This window comes from Gekko japonicus, unplaced genomic scaffold (genome assembly GCF_001447785.1).
Source record: "Gekko japonicus isolate JY-2015 unplaced genomic scaffold, Gekko_japonicus_V1.1 scaffold2183, whole genome shotgun sequence".
In the NCBI taxonomy this organism is placed as follows: domain Eukaryota; kingdom Metazoa; phylum Chordata; class Lepidosauria; order Squamata; family Gekkonidae; genus Gekko; species Gekko japonicus.
Genome location: NW_015175428.1, coordinates 245,380 through 269,773, shown reverse-complemented (window position 1 = coordinate 269,773; position 24,394 = coordinate 245,380). Strand labels below are relative to the sequence as shown.

Sequence of the window (24,394 nt, the reverse complement as noted above, 5' to 3'; positions counted from 1 at the left end):
TCCCCCACTTTACTCCATTGGTCAAGTCACCCCCACCTCTTTTTTTCCCTCCTCATAAATTTTTATTTGGTTTTTAACACATAATAGGGCAGGAAGGGTACAAGGAATGAGATAAGACAGAAAGGGAAGTTCCATCAAGTTTATATAATAGCTGTTACAAATTTTCTGTCTTAATTCTTTGTTTCCAGATCTCTTTCGTTTATATATTTACTAAAGCTAGTGACAATCAGATCGCTAAAATCTTCTATAATGATTCCTGAAAAAAGTCAGGTTCTGCACAGTTCAAGTTAGAGTTTCTCCAAATTTAGAATAGTTATATTCATTGTTCATGGTCTTCAAAGTTTCTTTCCACCCAGTCATAAAATGGTATCCAATTGTCTCTCACTTTTTGTTTACTTTGGTCTTTTAACAAGTCCGACAATATATCTATTTCTGCTGTTTCAATTTTTTTGTCAAAAGTTCATTTTCCATTGGCATCTCTGATTTCTTCTACTACTTAGCATAAAGAAATCTTGCTGCCATAACTATATGTATAATGTTTCTCAATTTGGCAGAAAGTCTGCTTGATCTTGATGTATTATGTCTAGCAATACCTTCTTCAAACGCGATGCTAGAATAGCACCAAAGATTTTATAATCCACATTTAGAAGCGAAATTGATCTTTAATTTTTCACTTCTTTAAAATCTGTATTTTCTTTATGTATCAAAGAGATAATAGCTTCTTTCCATGATTGTGGTAAATTCCCTTCTTCCAATATATTTTCCAGCACCTTTTTATATGGTATTAATAGGCAGTCTTCAAAACTGCTATAGTATTCTATTGGGAGTCCATCTGGTCCAGGTACTTTCCCTTTATTTTGTTTCTTGATTGTATCTACAATTTCTTCTACTGTTATAGATCCATTTAATTTTATTTTCTATTCTTCACAATTCAGTATTATTGTGTTTGTTAAGAAGTTCAAAACCTTTATTTGCATAGATCAGAATCATACACAATTGCCATTCAGTTCATGGGTTTAACACACATCTTCCTCATTATAAGGCAATTACAAAACTTAGCAACCGCTTCAATAACCACTATGTTTTGTGAAGCCAGTAACTGCTTTATCTTCCGCTCCCCCCCTCCAATTCGCTTAAAAGTTTATGCACGTGGGAGGCGTCCCTCCCCCGGTCACCTCACTTTCTGTTCCGCGTGGGTGGGAAGCTCTCTTTTTCACTTTAATTGTTTGCTTTAGTTGAACTCACGTTCATAATTGGTCTGTAGACCTTGTTTTAGCTCTGTTTCTTACGCTCGACCTCCTGCGCTTGCCCCGGTCGGCGTCGCTTGGTTCCATTCGGTCTCACAGTATGAAGAACCATCGGGAAGGAGAAGCGCCTCAATTCCCTGGCATCGGGCCGGCGAAGAGGCAACCTCTCGAGAGTCCCATGGCCAGAGCCCCTTCAACTGGGTCCCTGGGGGGGGTGACGATCCTGCGCACCCCCTCCTTCTGCTGGACCGCAGCTTCACCCCCAGGAGGTCCGGGAGGTGAGTCTGCTAGCACGCCGCCATCAACCGGAAGTCCTTCTTGTATAGTTCTTCTGTGTATTCTTGCCATCTCTTCCTAATATCTACTGCTTCTGTTGGGTCCCTACTGTTTTTCTCCTTTATCATGGCCAGCTTTGCACAGAACTTTCCCTTTGCACAGAATGTTCCCTTTGTACAGAACGTTTCTCCAATTTTCCTTCCCATTCTATTGTTTTCCTCTATTACTTTGCATTGTTCATTCAGGAAGGTCTCCTTATCTCTCCTTGCTGTTCTCTGGAAATCTGCATTCAGTTGGGTAAATCTTTCCTTTTCACCTTTGCCTTTCGCTTTCCTTCTTTCCTCTGCTATTTGTAAAGCCTCATCAGACAGCCACTTTGTTTCTTGCATTTCTTTTTCTTTGGGATGATGCTGATTGCTGCCTCCTGTACAATGTCACAAACCTCCGTCCATAGTTCTTCAGGAACTCTATCAAATCTAGTCCCTTAAACCTATTCTTCACCTACACTGTATATTCATAAGAGATGTGATCTAGGTCAAATCTCAATGACCTAGTGGTTTTCCCAACTATCTTCAGTTTAAGCCTGAATATTGCAATGAGTAGCTCATGATCTGAGCCACAGTCAGCTCCTGGTCTTGTTTTTACTGACTGTATAGAGCTTCTACATCTTTGACTGTAAATGATATAATCAATCTGATTTCGGTGTTGCCCATCTGGTGATGTCCATGTGTAGAGTCACCTCTTAGGTTGTTGGAAGAGGGTGTTTGCTATGACCAGTGTGTTCTGTTAGCCTTTGCCTGGCTTCATTTTGTTCTCCAAGGCCAAACTTGCCAGTTATTCTAGTAACCTTTTGACTTCCTACTTTAGCATTCCAGTCCCCTATGATGATAAGAACATCTTTTTGGTGTTAGTTCTAGGAGGTGTTGTAGATCTTCATAGAACTTGTCCATTTCAGCCTCCTCTGAGTCAGTGGTTGGGGCAGACTTGGATTAATGTGATGTTGAATGGTTTGCCTTGGATTCAGACTGAGAAAATTCTGTTGTTTTTGAGACTGTATCCCATAACTGCCGACCATTTTTTTCTATGGGATTCGCCCATTCCCATCCACCTTAGTTCACTGATTCCCAAGATTTCGATGTTCAGTCTTGCCATCTAATTTTTGACCACATCCAACTTGATTCATAGATCTTACATTCCAGGTTCCTATACAGTATTTTTCTTTGCAGCTTCGGACTTTCCTTTCACCGTCAGACACATCCACAGCTGAGGGTCCTTTCAGCTTTGGCCCAGCAACTTCACTCTTTCTGGGGTTACTTGTACTTGCCCTCTGCTCTTCCCCAGTAGCATATTGGACACCTTCCAACCTGAGGGGCTCATCTTCCAGGGTCATATCTTTCAGCCTTTTCTTACTGTCCATGGGGTTTTCTTGGCAAAGATACTGGAGTGGGTTGCCATTTCCTTTTCCAGTGGATCACGTTTTGTCTGAGTTCTCCACTGTGGCCTGTCCATCCTGGGTGGCCCTCCATGGCATAGCCTGCAGCCTCATCAAACCACACAAGCCTCCTCACCACATCAAGGCAGCAATCCATGAGAGAGGTCTATAATTTTAGATGTTATTATATTTCATAATTTTACTGTTCCTTTACCTTTCTTTACTTGTCTCGTTGTATTGTTTGCTGGTCTATGACTCTAATAAAGTGATTGGATTGGATAGCTTCTCTCGCATGGTAGACTGCCAGCTAGAAATTCAACTGCTCTCTGTCCAAACAAATGCAAGGAAGGATTTTCTAGCCTATGGCAATTCTTTAGTGAAAATCCAGTCTAACAAGTTCCTGCTTATTTATCATTGTACGAAAAGATCCAGTCTCTCCTTTGCTTGAGGTGACTAATAACCAAATAGATTAAAACACACAGTCTTTTAAATCTTCTTAATAAAAACAAATATAGCCAAAATGACAGCACCCTCTTTAAAGTTTATTCCAGTGCCACAAAAAATTCTCTGAAAAATGCACTTTGTCTGTGGTTTTGGAAAGACAGCTTTATGAACCTCTTAGAGGAGCACATTCCACATTAATGGAGTCTCAGCTGACAAAAGTTCTAGATCTGGTTACAGAGGTTTAAATTTGTTGAACAGGAGGGACAGCCAACAAGAAGTACCCAGAAAACGTCGTTGAGTGAGTGGATAAACAGACACCCCCTAGGAACAGAGTAGGGTAATTGACAGGTAGCATAAAGATAGAATGGAGATTAAATTGCCAGTAGACAATGTGTTAATGAATAAACATGCCATATCAAATATCGGCCATGAAAATAAACACATCAGGTACCCACTGAAAACAATACTGCATGTGGTTGAATCCAGTGGAGGATTTCTGAGGATGGAAGAATTTTCTATCCATGGAGTGAGATTTTCTCATGTTTCCCCTCCCACTACCTAAGAAATTCCCCCCAAAATGCTGTTTCTGGGAAACAGGGAATCCCCAGGTACAGTGTGAGCAGAGAGTAGAAGGTCTGCAGTGTGAGGAGAGATTTGTCAAAAATTGCCCTATCTTCTACCTTCAGTATTACTTCTTCAGATCCAAGTCATTACCAAGTTTAGATGGTGAAGACAAACATATATGGCACATCAGCGAGGCAAAATCGATTTTAGGCAAAGTCCTCCTCAAAAATGAAAGCAATAATCCATATGTAAAGACTCAGTTATTAGCCAAAACCATTTCTCATTACCTTCAGAGATGGAACTGTATCAGATACCTCAATTTTCTAGAGTCTCATTCTTTCTCAGAAAGAAAGCACTGATATTAATATGGGAACGGACGCCAGTGCAATATAAAATCATTCATAATTCAGCTAACCCCACGCCAATTGGTTTCTTCTGTCTGCCTCCAACTGCATTCTTTCAGAAGAGAAACCACATAAATTGTTGCTTTGGAAATATTTCAACTGTCTAGTCTTAAAAAAAACTATATTGTATAATATTATTGAAAGAATGTATGTGAAATGCTTTGAATGTGTTAAAGAAACTATGAAATAATAATAATAAGCCAATTTTTCTTTTCTTATGGTTCTGAAATAGTTTTCGTAAATAGGAGAGTGGTACATAAGAACAAGAACATAAGAGAAGCCAATGTTGGATCAGGCCAATGGCCCATCCGGTCCAACACTCTGTCACACAGTGGTCAAAAATACCAGGTGCCATCAGGAGGTTCACAAGTGGGGCCAGGACACTAGAAGCCCTCCCACTGTTGACCCCCCCCAAGCACCAAGAATACAGGGCATCACCTGCCCCAGAACAAGAGGTCCTATCTATAGCTTGTAGCTAATAGCCACTGATGGACCTCTGCTCCATATGTTTATCCTGTTCCCTCTTGAAGCCGTCCATGCTTGTAGCTGCCACCACCTCCTGTGGCAGTGAATTCCATGTGTTAATCACTCTTTGGGTGAAGAAGGACTTCCTTTTATCCATTCTAACCCAACGACTCAGCACTGAGTGCCCACGAATTCTCATATTGTGAGAAAGGGAGAAAAGTACTTCTTTCTCTACCTGCTCTATCCCATACATAATCTTGTAAACCTCTATCATGTCACTTCTCACTCATCATTTCTCCAAGCTAAAGACCTGGATAAACAAACAGAAATCCAGGCCTTATATCCTGAATTGCACAGTGAAGAAGCTCCAATTAAAACATGGAATTTATTCAATGCATGTCACTATAATCTTCCTCATTGTGATTTTGGCAATTCTTCCAACTGGAGCTGTGGAAGTACTCAGCAAATGTGTAAATATTTGCTACAAAATCTATGACTTTGTGAAAATAATATTAATTAATCCATCTACATGTGGGCTGTTTAACTGCCTTTTGATTTCTTTGACAACTGAGTACAGATGGTGTGCATTAGGCATCACTAATGAATGTGATATTTTTTCTAAACTTTGATCTAACAAAACTTCCAACAAAGATGACAAATGCGCAAGTCCCAGGCTGTATCAGGATCAAGGCCATGAGAAACAAATGCTCAACCATTCCCAATAATAGCTGCCAGGGGCATAACCAAACCAGGAATACTTCCAAAAATTATTTTTGTTCAATTTTTTTCTTTAAATTCTGTATTTCCAAATTTTTTGAGTTTCTGTTTTTACCGCTTTATTGTTATTATTACATTGATAAAATACTGGGGAGGGGAGCAATCTGGATGTGATTATTCTTTGTGCTGTGTTTTAATAGTCTGCAAGAAAACACATTCATTAAAAAGAATCTTGCTACAATCATACATACAATCATATCAAGATTGCTTTTTTGTAGAGTGTATCAATCTACACACACACACACACACACACACACACACACACACTAGTAATGTAGAGGAGAAAACAATATATTCTCCAGGTTTAACCAGAATGCAGAAGGAATGTTCATGGAACAATAAGTGAATGACAGGGGAAACTCTCTGCTTATCCCTAACCAAAATTTCATCATGAAGACAGAATTTCCGTACACTAGACTCGCTCCTGATTTTCTTGGCATTTGGTCCACAAGCACTGGAATCAGTCTGGGCATGTGTCTTCTTTATGCCCCCCCCCCCATTTTTAGGCTCAAGGTCTTGTTTTTAACCTTCAAAACCCTACACGGTCTGGGACCAATATATTTTCAGGACTGTCTCTCCTGGTACACCCCCCAGAGAGCATTGTGCTCTTTGAATAATGCTCTTCTAGTGGTCACCAGCCCAAAAAGTGTTTGTCTAGCCTCAACTTAGTGGAATGCCTTTCCAGATGAGATCCGGACCCTGTGGAAGGTCTCAGCCAACACCATGCAAGCACGTAACTGCTGAGTGGCCAACAATCTCTGCTGACCTCAGCAGCACACATTGTGTCAGGGGCTAAAGCCAATCACCAGTCTCACATGCTGGTGCTCCTGGCCTACACTGTCACCTCTGAACAGTTAAGGATAAGAGTGCGCTGCTTCTCCCCGCCCCCCAATTGCCCCTAGTGACAGACAGGTCCCATGCAAAATAGTTCTATTTCAGAATGCCACATGGAAAACAATTACTGTTTATTGGCTTTAAAAAAGATTGTAGGCATATACTTTTGTCAAAACACTAAAAGCTACATTCTCACAATTTTTACAAAATATTTTTATTTGATTGTGTTGTGCATAAAATACTACCAAAGAGTCCGATTCTCCATTGTTTTAAAAATATCAAATGCACAGATAAAGCTGGAAGGAGTATTGCTATTGGATCCTTCCTTTATTTCAAACTGTGACTCTATGCTAAAAAGTTGATTTGTTACCAAAAAAAAGAGAGCACATCTTCCTGCTTATTACACATAATCGATAAATTCTTACTTAATCTAATACAGGAATCATGGGTAGAAATAATAATCCCAGAATATAAAAAAATGTAGCAGGGAGTGTGTAGTTCCACCATTAAGCATTTAGCAACCACTCCTAAGCAGGTCTGCTCAGAGTATGTCCAATTTTATTCAATGGGGCTTACTCCCCAGAAAGTGTTCTTAGGACTGCAGCAATCGTCCGAGGGAATGGAGGCCAACCTGTACTTTCTTACCCATTTTGCAAAGTCGTTGGTTTTCATGCTTAGTGGGCTTTATGTTATACTTGGGCAAGACCGTGGCCATTTGCTGAAATTAGTATATTAATAAAACCGCAGGTGTTGCATGCACAAATATGCATTTCAATATATATTTACTTTGATAGACTACTCTGCCTGAGGACTGAATACAACTCACAGGGAGAGAATTAATATCTCCATATTTCCTGATAGAGAATGAAACTTTCTCTGGTTGAAATTCATCATGAAACATCTATAGGTGTTATAATTTGCAATGGAAATATCTGAAAATAATATATGCAGTTATTGTAATGCACTTAGCTATTTTGGTATTATAATGATGTAACTTATTGCAACATATTTATTAAGGTAATTAATTTTGAATACTGTAACCAATGGCGTAAAAAGGAACAGAAGACAAAGTGGGATTGAGAGTTTAACTCGAGTGACTGAAGCTTAACAACTGACAAAGGTGAGAGATGAAACTTTTTGAAAGTTGAAAAGATATTAAGTGAAAGCCAATGATCTGGCAAGGACCTTGGCAGAATTCCAAAAAAACTGTAAGAGGAGGGAAGTATGTTTACAAATGCCTCTAAAACTCATGGACAAACCCTATCAACACAGGCAAGTCAGGCTGGTTCTTCTCATGAAAGAACGTCCGGGATATTTCCCTGTACCCAATGCAGGACGGTAACTATGAATTTCAAGCAGAAAACACTGATTCATGTTTGAGAGGCAGAAATTCCCCAGGAACAGGAGGGATTGTGACATCTTAAATAGAAAGGTTTTTTGAAAAAAGAAAAATGAATGAAGAGAAATGAATAAAGTAGGTAAAAGGTAAAGGTTCCCTTGCTCGAAAGCCAGTCGAATCCGACTCTAGGGTTGCGGTGCTCATCTCCGTTTCAGAGCCGAAGAGCCAGCGCTATCCAAAGACATTTCCGTGGTCATGTGGCCGGCATGACTAAACACCAAGGCACACGGAATGCTGTTACCTTCCCACTGAAGTGATACCTATTTATCTACTTGCAATTTCTTGCTTTCGAACTGCTAGGTTGGCAGGAGCTGGAACTAGAGACGGGAGCTCACTCCGTCATGCGGCACACTCGGGTCTCGAACTGCTGAACTACCGACCTTCCACAGCCTGCAGTTCAGCGTCTTAACCACTTGAGCCACCACAGCTCCTATAATAAAGTAGAGGATAGCCCAATCATCATCTAGGATGCCCCACTCAGTGTCCACAACAATCATATGGTAAGGTGACATAGGAGTATCTTTGAAAGCAGCTTTTGTTTGATATTCTAAAACGATTCCCCAGCTGTGAGGCCTTACAGAGATTATAGAATATATGTTGTCAAATATTTCCCTTCAAAGGTCAGAGACAAGCCATTAAGATTCTGGAAAAGTAAATGCCGAGAATGTTAATCTTACAATGGTCATTTGGGTAATTAATTAGAAATACATATTTCCTACGTTTGACAACATTGCCCAGTGTGTGCTTCTAGGAGCCTGACTTTATAGAGGCAGTATGGTTTATGGAGGAGTTTTGATATGAACAAAAGATGAATCATGAAAGGGCTTTTCCATCGTGCATGTGCCTAGTCCCACGACTGGACTTCTTAAGGAGGGATCAAAGTAGTAAGCAGAGTAGTGGGGTGAAAGCAGAATTCTGTAGGGGGCAGTCTTACATTAAAAAGGGACTTGCAAATAGCTCTCTGGTTATATTACATGTTAGAAAATGCACTACAACCATACAGCAAATGTCAATTATGTAACATGACCTTATGATCACAGATTCCCAGTTGTTAAGATTTTCATATTTCTGTTTAAATTTACATAGCCTATCTGTACTTGCATATGCAAATTCATAAACATATTTTAATTCTCTCTCTCTCTTGTTTACTATATCTAATCAACTATGAAATTGTTATGAATATAAACCAACACGCCAAGCAAAATATAAGAGCACATGGTTTTAAATTTTCATCACAAAATTCATTTTATCATTTAGATAAGTCATCTGTTGAAAACTGAAATTAGACAGTTTGATGATACCAAAAATTTAAATTTAAAAAATGATTTCTAAAACTCTGATATTCTTCTGAGTATCACAATGAGTGTAACAGTAATATAATCCATTTCATTTTCCACTCCCTCTAAAATGCAGAGCTAGATTCAACTTTGCTCATGTTGGAGATAAAGATGAGGGGCTGGATCCTATCAGCTTTTCTGCTTGACTTCTCCCAAGGTCCCCCCCTCCGCCAACTGCAGTCCCTGCCCTGCCACATGTGGCATTTGTTCGCACAGGTCCCCTTATTCCCAGCATAGCCTTTTCAGAGGTCAAAAGGGGTACTTCCTCTTTCTTCCACCAATTGTAAAGCTAGTAAGCCCTAGATCTACTGATGTTAATGGAACTGTATCAGTCCTGGAACCGTACAAAGCAATTTATCACAGTAACAAAACTATCCTATGTTCATTCCTAAATCCCTTATACCACTAGACTGCAACACTTGTGCCAGTGGATTGCTATTGCTGGTAGACCATAACATGGGGGGAAAGGAAATGGGTGGAGTGGAGAAATGGTGAGCAAAGACCTGCGTTTAACAGGAGCCCTGTGCTTGCTTGTACCCACGCCATGCTAAAGCATAACACTGCAAATGCAAATGAGGTGATATGAGTTAAATGCTCCCATTAAAGCCAATGGGCAGTACAGAGGACTGCCCCTCTTTCTCCATTCTGCTCCCCCCATCTACTACAGAAGCCAGGATCGCAGCTAACTCTGCAGCCAATCATGGCACCCTCTGCAGGAGAATATAAGATCCTGCCAGGGGACACAGATGTCATATACATCAAGGTGCATGCATGACATCATCCCCACCCTCCTTGAAGAGACTGTGTTATGGGTCAGCCCTCTGGGAAATCACAAAGGCTCCATCATGCATTTCTCTTCATCCCATTCCTGGAGGGTTGTGATAAGAGTATTGTTCTCTAGTGTTGGGGGCCAAGATGGTATTCGTGCTGGATCCCACGTTTCCAAGAGGCATCTCAAAAATTTTTTTGCCTTGTGGAGGTTAAACAGGGGTTCATCACCCCCTTCTTATTACATATTGCTGTGTTCTTTTGCCATGAACGACTAGACAGTACACAGTGTTGTCTATGTTTGTTATACATATGTTTGTTGTACCTTCCATTCTTCCTTGGCTAGGACCAACATACATGTTACAGGTGACATATCAGGTCACCAGTGCCCAGCCCAACTCTCAGTCATAGGTACATGTAGGACATAACCTTTAAAAACCTTTCAGTCACACCACGTGGATCCAAATGCTGTCAGCAGAAATGACTATAGGGGGCCTGTTTGGCCTTTCCGTAGCCTGTGTGCCCTGGGATGGACACATGGAGCCCAATGAAGGGACAAGCAAACCCTCCCACATGGTGGATTCAGCTGGCAAAAATGGCACAGGAGAAGGCCTGAAGCTCCTCCTTCCCTCTCAGAGTCCTTGGAGCCATACAGAGCAATGGAAAGGTTTTTAAAGGTGAACATATGACTGAGAGTTGGGGGTCAGGCACCTGTGACCCAATTTGTGTCATACTTAAAATTGGCTGTGTCTGCCTTCCCTCTTCCCTGAAAAATGCTGATTTCACTAATGGAGACTACAATACAAATGTGTAGCGTGCTGTATTGTGGGAAGTGACCAAGTGAAGGATTCAAATCATTATTCTTCATGCACCACACAGAATACCTACAGCACCACAAGGGCTTGTTCAGGAAAGGGACTATCTGCCTAGATATCCTACAAGTTTGGAGAGGGCGTCACTAGATTTGGCCATGCCATGGGCTCATTCAGACACTGACATGTTGATTTATGCTTTCCACACAGCGCTATAGATTCAGGTGGGTAGCCGGGTTGGTCTGAAGCAACAGAACAAAATTCGAATCCAGTGGCACCTTTAAGAGCAACAAAGTTTTATTCACGGTATGAGCTTCCGTGTGCATGCACACTGTATCTGAGGAAGTACGCGTGTACACGAAAGCTTATACCTTGAATAAAACTTTGCTGCTCTTAAAGGTGCCACTAGACTCAGATTTTGTTCCGACGCAGGGCTATGTCTGCCTTTAAAAAGTCACCATTCAGTGGTTCCTACAAGATGTGTAGCAGACCACAATCAGAGTGAGTGTCCCCCTGTCAGGCAAAGGACCTTTCCCCCCTCCCTTCTCTCTGCTTCTCCTCAAGGGTTAATATGGATGGCATTGGGCCTGAACTGTCAAACAGGTGCTGTTAATTAGTTTTGGCCTGTGTATCTCTTATCATCTTCAAGGTCATGGATGGAAGCCTGGTACTTAGATTCTCCGGAGAACTCATGATCTGTGATGGGAGGGAGAAGGTTGAGAGTGGTGAGGTAATTTACCGGAGAGTTCACTTGGAGACTGGTTCTGATTGGATCTCATTATCGCCTGATGTGCAGGGCCAGAAGCTATAATTTGAACAATGGCTCAGGACAGAGGAGGCTAGCTGAGATTTTCATGGACTGCAGGCTGCGACTATGCTTTGCAATTGCTAAAGATGTAGTCCACGCTAATGTGAGGCCTTCCTACAGAAACTAAAGCTTCTGCTACCAACACAGATCTACTGAGTGTTAGGTAGTTGGAGGCCTCTGCCACATGGGGGGAAATTGATGCGGCCAAAGTGCGGCTTTTTAAAGCTGCACCAAAAGAGACACGTGGCGGCGGGATCAAATAGATCCCGTGAACCGCCGCGCAGTTGCTCCCCAGCACGATCAGATGCCGGGGGGGGGGAGCCACGGAAGGGAGCGCGAGGCAGCCGGCTGTGCATGTGTGCGCATGCGCAGTTCGGCTGGGAGCCTCGAATGCTCCTGAAGACGGGCACTCCAGCGATCCGACGGCCGCGCTTGCTGCGGCGTTTCCGGTTGGTGCTACCTTTTTGTTGGGGTTTTTTACTGCGCGGTTTAGGCCTGAAGGGACGGATCAGGGACGGGTACACGCAGATTCCCAGATGTTGTGGTGTGCTCGCACCCGTTTGCTGCACCCCCGATCTGTCCCTCTTCCGGGCCAAAACCTCCCGTGTGACAGGGGCCGGAGCTAGTTTTGTTGTTTTCTGTTCTGTACAATTTCAGAGTAATGTGTCGGTAATAATTTTTTCTGTATTAATATTTCATAAACAGACTTTATAATAATTTTTAAAACAGCAGTCTGGTTCTTGTGTGCTCTTGCCCTGGGAACCCACAAGGTTAGCCTTTGGCTTCCCTGATATTACCCCTAGGGACCACTTTGAATGCTTACACGGTTACTGAGACCACAATTCAGGACAGCCATTTAATTTACCTGCTGTTGGATGCTAGGGTTTTGTTTTTTGCAAGTTTTTTTTTTGCAGTTTGAAAGAAAGGTAATCCTTAGAGTTTAGTTATGAAGTCCTGGTAACTTCTATTTCAATGTACCTGAAGAAGTGTGCATGCACACAAAAGCTTATACCTTGATTAAAACATTGTTGGTCTTAAAGGTGCCACTGAACTCAAACTTTGTTTTCCTGCTTCAGACCAATACGGCTTCCCACTTGAATCTATCTTCAATGAAGAAGACAGTAAACACATGCGGGGGCCTGTACCTCAGTTTTATACCCTTACTAAATTGCTTGCCCTTAGAGAACAAACCAGATGTTCAGCAGAACCCTGCTTTGAATGTTCAGTAATTAAGTCCATCTAGGTTCCCTCACCCATACAAAAATGGGACTGAGCATGGCAGCCATTGCAGAAAGAAAATCAGTCACCTCAGGGCTCTTTTTGTAGTAAAAGCCCAGCAGGAACTCATTAGCATAATAGGCCACACCCAACAGCAGGAACTCATTAGCGTATTAGGCCACACCCCTGACAGCACAGCTCATTACCACATTAGGCCGCACCCCCATGTTACCAGACGTGTGGTCATCCAGCCACACCCACCTTTTGCTTGTTATTCTGTTTACCTTGTTTGTGGTCAAAACCCAGGGCTTTTTTGGAGCAGGAACTCCTTTGCATGTTATGCCACACACCCCTAATGTAGCCAATCCGAATGAGTTTCTGCTGTTGGGTGTGGCCTATTATGCTAATGAGTTCCTGCTGGGTGTGGCCAACTTGGAAGCCAGCCGGAACTCCGTTCCTGTGCGTTCCTGCCCAAAAATAGCCGAGTCACCTGTTTTTGTTTCACAATTTAACTTAACCACTTTATTATCTTGTACTTATTATCAATACATCTGTGACTGAATTTGTCGAGATTCTTCCCGCAAACTAAAAGCTCATCTGGCTCCCTTTTTAACTGATTTCTGAACTCTTTGCTGAGCTAGGATGCTGGCTTTGTGTAAAGTAAGCATTCAGAAGCTACTGAAGTGAACAGAAAAGAAATGACAGCACGTCAAGGTGAGCTGGCAGTCACAAAGCACTCTTGCTTAGCAATAGATAGCGGAACAGTTGGGTTCTGCAGTCATGCTTTGCCTCCGTTTTGGTCTCGGGGGCCTCAGATTGTTCAGCAGTTCTCTCCATTCTTATGTGAACAGAATAAATCTCCATAACTCATCCGGATGATGGAGGAAGAGATGAAATCATCCACAGCTAATATAAACTTGCTCTCATGTTTGTGAATATTCAGATTTGTATTAGCATATATTAATCTACAGCTATGACAAATTATTTCTTCAATATCAGCGTGAGGGGGCAGGGGGGGGATTGTCTGCTATCTCTGCTTTATAAGACATTGCCCGCAAAGGCTACCGCAGCCACCTCATTCATTCACTCAATTCAAAAACGAGGGAGTGACTCTTAGGGAGGGCAGACAACAGGGGAAATCCTGGGGTTGCCACTGTGTTTGTGACAGAATGGTAAGCCTGTTCAAGAAATGGGTGACAAATCTGACATTTGATAACTTTGGCAGAAGAAAAGTTCATTTGGTAAGAAAATTATAAATCTGTATTGTAAAAGTAGATAAATCCCTGCCAGCCCTGTTCACTCAGCTACAGCTCTAATTATCAAGTCCTGGGGACAAACAACAAGAGTTATCTTCATCATACTATTCTGAGAGCCTTCCAGAATTCTTGCACATGTTTGGAAGCAAAATGGATGAGCTGGCTCCTGGAATGTAAAGCTGTTCTTGAGTTTTGACCTCCTGTGTAGGTGTTTTCTGCTCCCGTCTCCATTGGCAATAGCCGAATGAAAACAAGCTCCTGACCACCCTGGCAATATTAATTCCCAAGCACAGCTATGGGTCCTAGAGCACCCCAAGGCAGCAGCAGTGAGTGACAGAGGCAGGCTGAATGCCATCAATATTGGGCGTTTCTACCATTCATACCATCCATCCCTAGATTACAAAGTAATACTAATCATCGACATTTCGATTTGGTATTCTAGAATCAGTTTTAACTTGCTCTTGTGTATCTAGTCCTCAATCATGGTTGAGATTACAAGTGAGAATTGACACTGTAGCACAGGGGTGTCAAACATAAGGCCTGGGGGCCAGAATTGGCCCGTCCAGGGCTCTTATGTGGCCCGCAAGCAACTGGTGCAAAGGAGGGAGAGCTGGGGGAGAGTGGGCAGAGCCACTCCACTGTGGCTTCAGCATGGCAGAACAACCTTGTCTGCAGTAGTCAAGCATCACGGGAGCATCTAACCAGCTGCCTCTCCAGTCCACCTATGTGGGTTTTCCTCTGCACCCCCCTCCCAGCCTATGGGGCCTTGCAGTGAGGACACACCAACTCAGAGCTTATCAGCTGCAGTTTTTTATACAGCTTCTATCTTCGCTACCTGGCATTACGTTTTATGGCACACATGACCCGGCCCAACAAAGTGACATTTATGTCAGTTGCAGCCCTTGTAACAAACGAGTTTGACACCTCTGTTGTAGCACTTGGGTAGGATGAACATAAGAGTTAGTGCCAGGCATCATCATTCTACCTTAACAACTTAAACGTTAATACCATGAAATTGGCTGGCCACTGTAGACTGATGTGCTTCACTGTAATAAAAACTTCCCCAGCATTAAAGCTCATTTCAGACTGAGGGTTGAGCCAGCTGAGATGAGGAAAGATTCCCGATCAGACCTCGTGCATTTTTTTTCTTGGCAAACAGGAGCCTTGAGAAGCTTGACCACAGTCTGGGAACAAGGCACGGGGACAACTGGAGGAAACAGCAGCTCTGGAAATCTGTCTGAGTTCATGACAATACTGTGAGAGAGTTAACCCCTCCTCAGGAAGGCTTTTGGTAAGGTTCCACACAATATTCTTTTTGACAAATTGGCAAAATGTGGTTTGGATCCTATTTCTGTTAGGTGGATCTGTAACTGGTTAGCAGATTGCACCCGAAGAGTGCTTGTGAATGGTTCCGCATCTTCTTGGAGGGGAATGATAAGTGGAGTGCCTCACGGATCTGTCCTAGGACTTGTTTTGTTCAACATCTTTATAAATGATTTGGGTGAAGGAATAAAGGGAATGCTTATTAAATTTGCAGATGATTCTAAATTGGGAGGGGTAGCAAATATGGTAGAAGAAGACGGAGTCAGGATACAGGATGATCTTGACAGGCTGGAAAACTGGGCGAAAACAAATAAAATTAATTTCAATGGGGATAAATTTAAAGTTCTGCATTTAGGTAGGAAAAATCAAATGCATAATTATAGAATGGGGGGAGATTTGGCTTGGTAGTAGTATGGGGGCAAAGGATCTAAGGGTCTTAGTAGACCATACACTGAACATGAGTCAGCAGTGTGATATGGTAGCTAAAAAGTCAAATGAAATTTTGGGCTGTATCAGCGGAAGTATAGTGTCCAGATCACATGAAGTGATGGTATCACTTTACTCTACTCTGGTTAGACCTCACCTATTGTGTTCAGTTTTGGGCGCCACAATTTAAGAAGGACATAGACAAGCTGGAACATGTCTAGAGGAGGGCAACAAAAATGGTGAGGGGTCCAGAGCCTGGTGAGGAGATGACTGAGAGGTAATATGATAACCATCTTCAAGTACTTAAAAGGCTGTCATATAGAGGATGGTGCGGAGTTGTTTTCTGCTGCTCCAGAAGATCGAACCAGAACCAACGGGTTGAAATTAAATCAAAAGAGTTTTTAGCAAAATGTTAGGAAGAACTTCCTGGCAGCTAGAGCGGTTCCTCAGTGGAACAGGCTTCCTCAGGAGGTGATGGGCTCTCTTTCTTTGGAGGTTTTCAAACAGAGGCTAGATGGCCATCTGACAGCAATAGCGATTCTGTGAACTTAGGCAGATCATGAGAGGGAGGGCAGGAAGGGTTGCCTCAGTGCATAGTTCTTGTGGCCCTTTCTTACACACCCAGGGAAATGCTGATTGCCACTTTGGGGTCAGGAAGCAATTTTTCTCCAGGCCAGTTTGGCCCCCAGTGATCCTGGAGGTTTTTTTGTCATCTTCTGGGCATGGATCAGGGGTCACTGGAGGTGTGGGAGGGAGGTATTTATGAATTTCCTGCATTGTGCAGGTAGATGACTCTGAAGGTCCCTTCTACTCTATGATTCTAATGCCTACAGTTGGGTTTACATACTTGCTAGGATGCCTATTGCAATGCATATCTGAGTTAAGCTATAGTTCCAGATTCAGTAAGTGAAAGGCATGTGGAAACCTGCTTCGATGTACTGACATCCTTGGCTGGATTGGGGGTAGTGCCTTGTTGTAGTGCTCTGGAGTTTCATTCTCTGCCGCACTGTATTGGGAAGACAGGGAGCACTGGCTTGGTCTGCAATGGGCTGAGGCGTTCTTGCCTCCACCCTGCGAACAGTCCTGTAACCCCTTGCCCCTTTCTCTCCTAAAAAAAAAAAATTGCTGCAGGAGATACTTTCGGGGGATACAAGGTTTGTGAAACCTGGCTCCAGTTTCAGGTCTGCTTTATTTTTATTTGTTCAGATATTTATATAATATCCCCAAGCATTTCAACAAAACCCATGCCATAGTTATGCGGCTGAACACATGAAGCTGCCTTAACACTGAATCGGATCCTTCGTCTACCAAAGGCCCAGGGTGTGATCTACTCAGACTGGCAGCAGTTCTCCAGGGTTTCAGGCAGTGTCTCTTCCCTCACCTACTACTTGACCTTTTTTTAAAACTCTCAAAGACTGAGCCTGGGGGGTTTGTTTGCGTGGAAAGCAGGTATTCTACCACAGACACCCCCCCAAATGGACAGCTGTGTGTTTTTCAAAAGGAAAAACAAGAGCAAAATTATAACTTCAAGTCAGATACTTGATACTAACGGCCTCATTCACAGTGGGATCCTAAGCAGAGTTACACCCTTAAATCCATTAAAATCAACGACTTCAAAGGGGTATAATTTGGTTTAGGATTGCACTGTTACCTTGGTGCGTTCTTACTAAGAGTCGGAAGAACAAAAATAGTAGCTCGGTGCGTTCATATTGAGAGTAAGAATAATAAAGACACTGGACTGGAAGACAATGTGACGAACTGGAATATAAGTGCTCTGAATTGCTCATTCATTCTCTGTGTATGAAGCACCGATCACCTTGACATCTGAATACCTGAGCAAGGAATTTTAAGACCTCCGTGTGCAGGTCTCCAAAGCGTACAGCAGAGCTTTCAAATACAGAGTTAAAAGGAGATAAGAGTAACACTGGAAGCCTGTTAGGTCTAATACATTGTAATTTGATAAAAATAGATTTGAAAGCGCAATCAGTCCCCTCCTGCTGTATGCCTGCTGTTTTTATTCAGCTCTTGCAAGCTCCTGCCCTGACATTCTACCCACTCACAAGTTCCATTTTTCCTTTGGGTCCCTGGCTTTCAAATCTTGTCTCTCTTGCCTGGTCATATTTTCTAGAGACTGAGGTTTCCTCCCACATAGATTTTTCTCCCCTGATAACTGTGAAAAAAACAAGTTGACGAGGCTAGACTTATAATGTCACACAAAATCTTCTGCTTCAAAACACTGACTCCAGTGCATTTTAAAGCCTCCTCCCCCATGTTCCACTTAATATCTTTTATCTATTAGTATTTGCATGAATTCAGTACTTCTTCAAGCAGTGAGATGTTCCAGCGCAGCCCAGGTATAGTTCCCTTGGGAGCACTGGAGACTGAAGTCGTTTTTGTAATGTTTGCTTTATTTACAAATATAAACACAGGGCATAACTGGAGGCGATGAGACACTCCTACAAGGCACCAAACTGCTACCCATCCACAACAAACGTCCAAAAAGGTGACCCTGGGTTCCGGGACTATTCCCCAGGATGGCCAATCCATCCCTGGATCCAGAGGACATGGGCCTCTCACAATATCTGTGTGCATGAGTGGTTGCTACTTTCTGACATTAAGATTTCTATTTACTGCAAGTAAGGTTGCCAATGATTCTTACTTCTTATCAGAGGTCATTTCAGGGGGGCTCGCGGGGGATCGCAGTTCCCCCGGGTGAGGTACGGGGGGCGGGGCACATGATGAAGCCCCGCCCCCAGGTTCCGGCCGCACCGCTTCTGGCCCTCATTCAGCCAGGAGGAGGCAAGAGAAGAGGGAGGGTAAGTTGCTTCCTCCCTGCCTCTCCCCACCCCTACCTGCCTGGGGCCAGGGAGGGCCTTTGCGGGGCTTCCTTGCACTCCCGCCGGCCTTGCAGGTCCACCGCCGGGCCCCTCATGGGGCTCGGCAGTAGAGCTGCAAGGCCGGCGCCGGCGGCCGGGACCGTTGGGGGCGGGATGTGTGGCCTTATGACACACTTCCGGTGATGTCAGGGGGTGTGGCATATGCTAATGAGTTACGCTAATGAGTTCCCCTAGCTCTTTTTCTACGAAACGACCCCTGCTTCTTATTGCAATCTCGGACTCCTGGCTGCAAATAAACATGGTGCCAGGATGCTGTGCTGTGAAGCTGCCATTTCCTTCAGGGAAACTGATCTCTGTAGTTTGAAGATCACGAGGGATTTCAGGAAAACTCCCTGCCCCATCCTGAGGTTAGTAACCAAAGAGGCAAGTTATTGTAGGAGTAACTGGCTCAAGGTCACCCAGTGAGTTTCAAGGATGGGCAGGGATGGAATCCAGGCATCCCAGATGTTAGTCCAGCCCTGGACAGACTTTGGCATATGAAGAAGAAGAAGAGATTGGATTTATACCCCGCCCTTCACTACCCAAAGGTGTCTCAGAGCGGCTTACAAACTCCTTTCCCTTCCCCTCCCCACAACAGACACCCTGTGAGGTAGGCGGGGCTGAGAGAACTCTGACAGAAACTGCTCTTTTTTCAAGAACAGCTCTTATCAGAGCTATGGCTTGCCCAAGGTCATCCAGCCAGGTGCAAGTGGAGGAGTGGGGAATCAAATCTGGTTCTCCCACATTAGAGTCCGCGCACTTAACCACTACACCAAACTGAGCACTGCTAGTAGTCTTATGAAGCATTTTAGTCTACATTTGCTTAACACCAACATTGCTAATGTTCTGAGTAGTGGTCTGCATGGTGATCCCACATGGGGTTGCCAACTCCGGCTTGGGAAATTCCTGAAGAATTTCGGTGTGTGTGTGTGCCTGTAGAAGGAGGATTTGGGGGAGGGGGAGGGGCTCAGTGAAGATCTGATACCAGAGAATTATCTCTCTGATGCTGCCATCTTCTCCATGGAAATGGGTCCCTGTAGTCTAGTGATACATTGTAATTTCAAAAGAACTCCAGGCTCCACCTGGAAGCTGGCAACCCTAACCCTGCAGTTTATGCCTAATATATTCAAATACTCTAATTTCTGAATCACTCATGGCAGTACAGCACTCCGTCTTTGTGCCACCAGCGAGAACGATGCGCATTCCAGAGACAAGCACTTTTCTGTCCTGATGGGGAAGCATTTTAGCTATTCATTTATCCTCGTAACTTTGCCACTGCTTCCTCCAAAGCAGCTGCTTAGCCTCTTAGGACAGAGATGCCTGGTTTTTACAGGAGCTGAAGGCTAACAGTTCCTCACAAGGATCAAATACCACAGCATCAAAATAAAGGGATTTATTCTGTTTATTCCGCATATTCCACAAGTTCAAGGCAGCTTGTATCAAAATGGCAAAAAAGCATTGCAAAGCTATTAAATAAACCCAACATTAAAACCACGTTAATCATTTCAAAACAAACTACAAGTATGACAATCCTCAACCGAAAATATACGCAGTCAACGGAAATGGAACCATGTGAATCTAAATCAGCCACCCTAATCCCTAAAACCTCAGTCAATCTTTTTTTTTAAGTGCTGATTTTGTTCAGAAACCGGAGCAGGCATGAATCGAAGGTGGTTTCATCAGATCTAATGGTTTTCTATGGTGAAATGAGCTGTGTATAAGAGCCACCTCTTCTCGCACCAGTGTAGGTGGAAGCATAAATCTGCACTGTTTAGGTGGGCTTTTTCATCACCTGGTTTAAAAGGTGTTCAGCTATGTCCGTGGTTTTAATATGCCAGGTTTCCGGTGGGCTTTTCCTTGCTCGTTTTATTGTAAATCACTTTGAAAACTTAAAGTAAATGGTACATAGTAAGTACATAAATATACAATAAAGATGACCCACTAGTGAGGATACTAAAACATGCCCCTTAACTAAGAGAACATGCTGTCCAGGTGGACCATTTAAATTTTGTATTCTGACTGTTTTATAAAGGCTCACCCAGATCACAACCTTCTCCTGGTTCAGTAACAAGGACAAGAATTGGGATAAGCCATGCAAAGTTTCACGCATGCTTTAGAATTTGCTTCCTTTTTCTTTATTTGGACCAAATGGGTTTTTGTTCAAAGAAAATGGAAGGTATGCCATATAAACATAATTATTTATTAATCACACCTCGCCTTTCAATCAAATTATCAAGGTAGCTTAAATAAAAGAATACAAGAAGGTTTCTTTAGATGGAATTTCTGGATCACCATTTGGTAATGAAGCAGTTAAGAGAGATGCTGGGAGTACATCACTTCTGCATCCAATGAGTATCCAGTCATTACAGGACACAGGACTCCTATGTTTGGGCCACTATAGTGCCTCTTCTTCATCTGCATGGAAGATGGGGGCCAATCACAAGTACTGTCAGAGACTCAGTTTCCTGAGAGAGCAATATTGGTACAGAAGCTCTCCCCTCCAATCTGATTTTAACTTTGCAAAACCTGATTTAAGTTTCCTGACAGATGTGCTATAGAAACAAATGCCATCAGAATAGATCTTGTGATCAGCAGGCACAATGAAGGGGATTCCCTTCATTGGAGCCATTTTTGATCCAAGGAAAGTATATTACTGGGACTGAGGGACTTTGCACGTTGCATTGATCAGGTGGGTGTAATGGGGAAAGGGAAGGGGGAGAAATTGCTCCTTTCTTTCTCTTCGTTATTCTATCTTCTAAAGAGTTATGAAATGCTGTTTTTCTAATTGTATCAAATTCTTACCATGCTCCACTGGATCAGACATGCAGAATCTGCCTGGCGTTTCACTGTCCGTTTGTTTATTACATCCTATAGACAAGTAGTCCAACGAAGTGACTGGCTGAGATGTAATCAGATGCTCTGCAATCTGTTGACCAGATTCCTTATTTGAAGTAATAAAGACAAGCTTTCAGTAGCCCACAATATGATAACAACGTAGCAGACATTCTGCCTGGGAAACCAAGCAGGAATTTTCTAAGAATGGTTTCAAAAATAATTATTTTATCTCAAAACCCTCATTAAACTTAGCTTAGATTCAGGTGGGTAGCCATGTTGGTCTGAAGCAACAGAATAAAGTTTGAGTCCAGTGGCACCTTTAAGACCAACAAAGTTTAATTCTGGGTATAAGCTTTCATGTGCGTGGTATCTGATGGTGTGCATGCACACAAGCTTAAGTTTGTTCTAAACTTAGCTTAAACATGCATAGTGGCGAATCAATCAGTGCCTTTGGCAATAACAGTAACTGACTTAATGAAAGCCACCATCGTCAATTCTGCAATCAATGGTAGAAAAGAGGAAGAGTCCAGTAGCACCTTAAAGACTAACAAAATATGTGGCAGGGTAGGAGCTTTCGTGACTCACTGCTCACTTCTTCAGATCTATGAATGCAATGTTGGATCTTGGCTTGCATATTCTCGTTATTCTACGGCTTTGTGATTAGATTCTTATACAGTCAACAGTTCATTTTCAGCCATAAACACATATATAGGATCAATGAGAACAACTGAAAATGCAGTGAAGACTATAGTGCTAAAAAGATGTTCAGGACACAAGTACATCAGAGTTGCCCACAGGACTTTTCATCCTATGAAATCAGGCTTGCGCATATGGCTAGTGTTCTGTCCTGTTCATTACGGTCAAAGACCAACAGATTACTTACTAGTGGAAATGCTACTTTCTGGGGGTTTTCTTGATGCTCCAAAGTATTCATTTTCAGAAAAGAGACAATATTATTCAAGACCAACTTCCTTGCCCAGGATTTCCATGCCTTTAGTTATGGAAGCATTATTTATTCCTTGTTTTCAAAATCATTACCCTCAGGATGTTATGCCTTAGTTAATGTAAGTCCTGAAGTTCTGCTTAGCAAAGAGAAGGGAGGAGAGCTTTCTCCCTACATATACTGACCTCAGTATCACAGGGTGGACAACTTGCGGGAGCTCCTGTCTAAACATAAAATTCTCTCTGCATGTAGCAGGAAACATTCATAAGAGATTTGATCCTATTTCTGGCTGTAGTACTCGTAGCGCATGACATGTTTTCCAGGATAAAAACTACTGACATGGATAGCCCAGGCTAGCCTGACCACGTCACATCTCAGAAGCAACGTAGGGTCAGCCCTGGACAGTATTTGGATGTGAGGCCACCCAAGGAGTACCAGGGTTGTGACATGGAGGCAGGCAACAGCAAACCAACTCTGAACATCTCTTGCTTTGAAAACCCTACAGGGTTACTGTCAGCCAGCTGTGACTTGATCGCAAAAAGGGGGGGGGAGTGGAAAAATGCAAACTTTCTGTAGTGTACAACTTGATTAAATCTCCTACTTGAAATGCTTTACGTTTGTGGGTTACAGCTAATTTCCAGCTGATCTAGTTCACTCCTACCCCCTTGGAATACTGACTGTTTTGTAACTTGGGGGGCTCAGAGATCCTGTCTAAGAAAGGCTATTTAAAAAAACAAACAACACAGAAATACCACAAGTAAACTGGCCGGGTTTTAGAAAAGTGAAGCAAAGAACAGTATCCATCCTTACATGAAGAACATCTATATTCACTTGGTGAAAATTACGGGATCTGAGCTCCTGCATTCGTTTGAGATTTTCTTGGTATTTTTCTTCAGCCAGCTGTCTGAAAAGATTACAGACCATTGTATTACAAATGGTAACAGGAGAATGAAATTGCAAGTTGACTTTAGTATCTGTCATTCCAGCAATGACAAGTGCTGGCGTGAGAAATAAACACTACCTTCTTCATACCCTTACCTCGAATTTCCAGCCATACCATCTTATCATACTGCCATTTCAGGGGCATTTAACATTTCTACTGCTTGACTGCCTTGAGATCAATGGCACTGAAATTTGATGGATGGGAGCGGGAACCCGCCTTATCTCAAGTCAGGAGGGGGGCACCCACAAAGAGCCTTTTCGGCAGCTCCCCCGCCCCCCGCGCTTATGGAATTCTCTCCTTTCGATGGTAAGGCTTGCACCACTACTTCAAGGCCTTCAAGAGTCAAGAGGTTTTCATTCCACAAGTCTTACAAGATGACTTTTAATTCATTTTTACTGTCTGTGATTTTTAACTGGTTATTCTATCTAGGTTTCATGTTGGCTTTACTGTTTGTTTTTAAACACTGGGGACTATTTTTTCCTGCTTCCATGCTGATCTTACTGTTTTTATTTATTATTGTTTATTACTTTCAATTTATATACCGCCTTGCCAGGCAAACTGGCTCAGTTTTAATTTAAACACTCCAGCCGCTGCTTTTATAGAATTCTTGGACGTTGGGAGGGTTATAAATGCGCTGTGATTGTATTTAATGTTGTATTTTATATGTGAGAGGAGGAGAAAATTTGGAACATTTAAAGCTACTGAATAAGGCCTGGACAGCTGAACATTTGTCTCGGTCTTTCTGCAGGTAGCTTAAAGCCTGAGGATGACCGGAGACACTAATGAAGGGATCAGGGCCCTTTGCATTCAGCCTGCGGCTCAGGGAACCATGGCGACAGGAGCAACACCAGCCACTTGCTTTGCGGCTGTAAGGGGGTTGTATGTCTTATCGTTAAGCTGTATGTTCTAGTGAAAGTACATTTTGGTTTTTTGCATTTCATCTTCTAAATTGTTTTGAGTCCCTGGGGTGGGAACAAAGCATGAGAAATAAATCTATGCTACTGTTT

The 24,394-nt window shown here is 42.8% G+C and overlaps 1 protein-coding gene across 1 annotated transcript in view; it reads right to left on the bottom strand.

Annotated features, from left to right (window-relative positions):
- The window catches only part of NEK11 (NIMA related kinase 11), a 116,944-nt gene that overhangs the window by 38,335 nt on the left and 54,215 nt on the right, over positions 1 to 24,394 (bottom strand). The window contains exons 10-11 of the mRNA XM_015425829.1: positions 23,255 to 23,348; positions 21,469 to 21,607 (exon numbers count right to left, since the gene is read on the bottom strand). Coding sequence (XP_015281315.1) covers positions 21,469 to 21,607; positions 23,255 to 23,348 — 233 coding nt within the window. The remainder of the gene's footprint in view (positions 1 to 21,468; positions 21,608 to 23,254; positions 23,349 to 24,394) is intronic.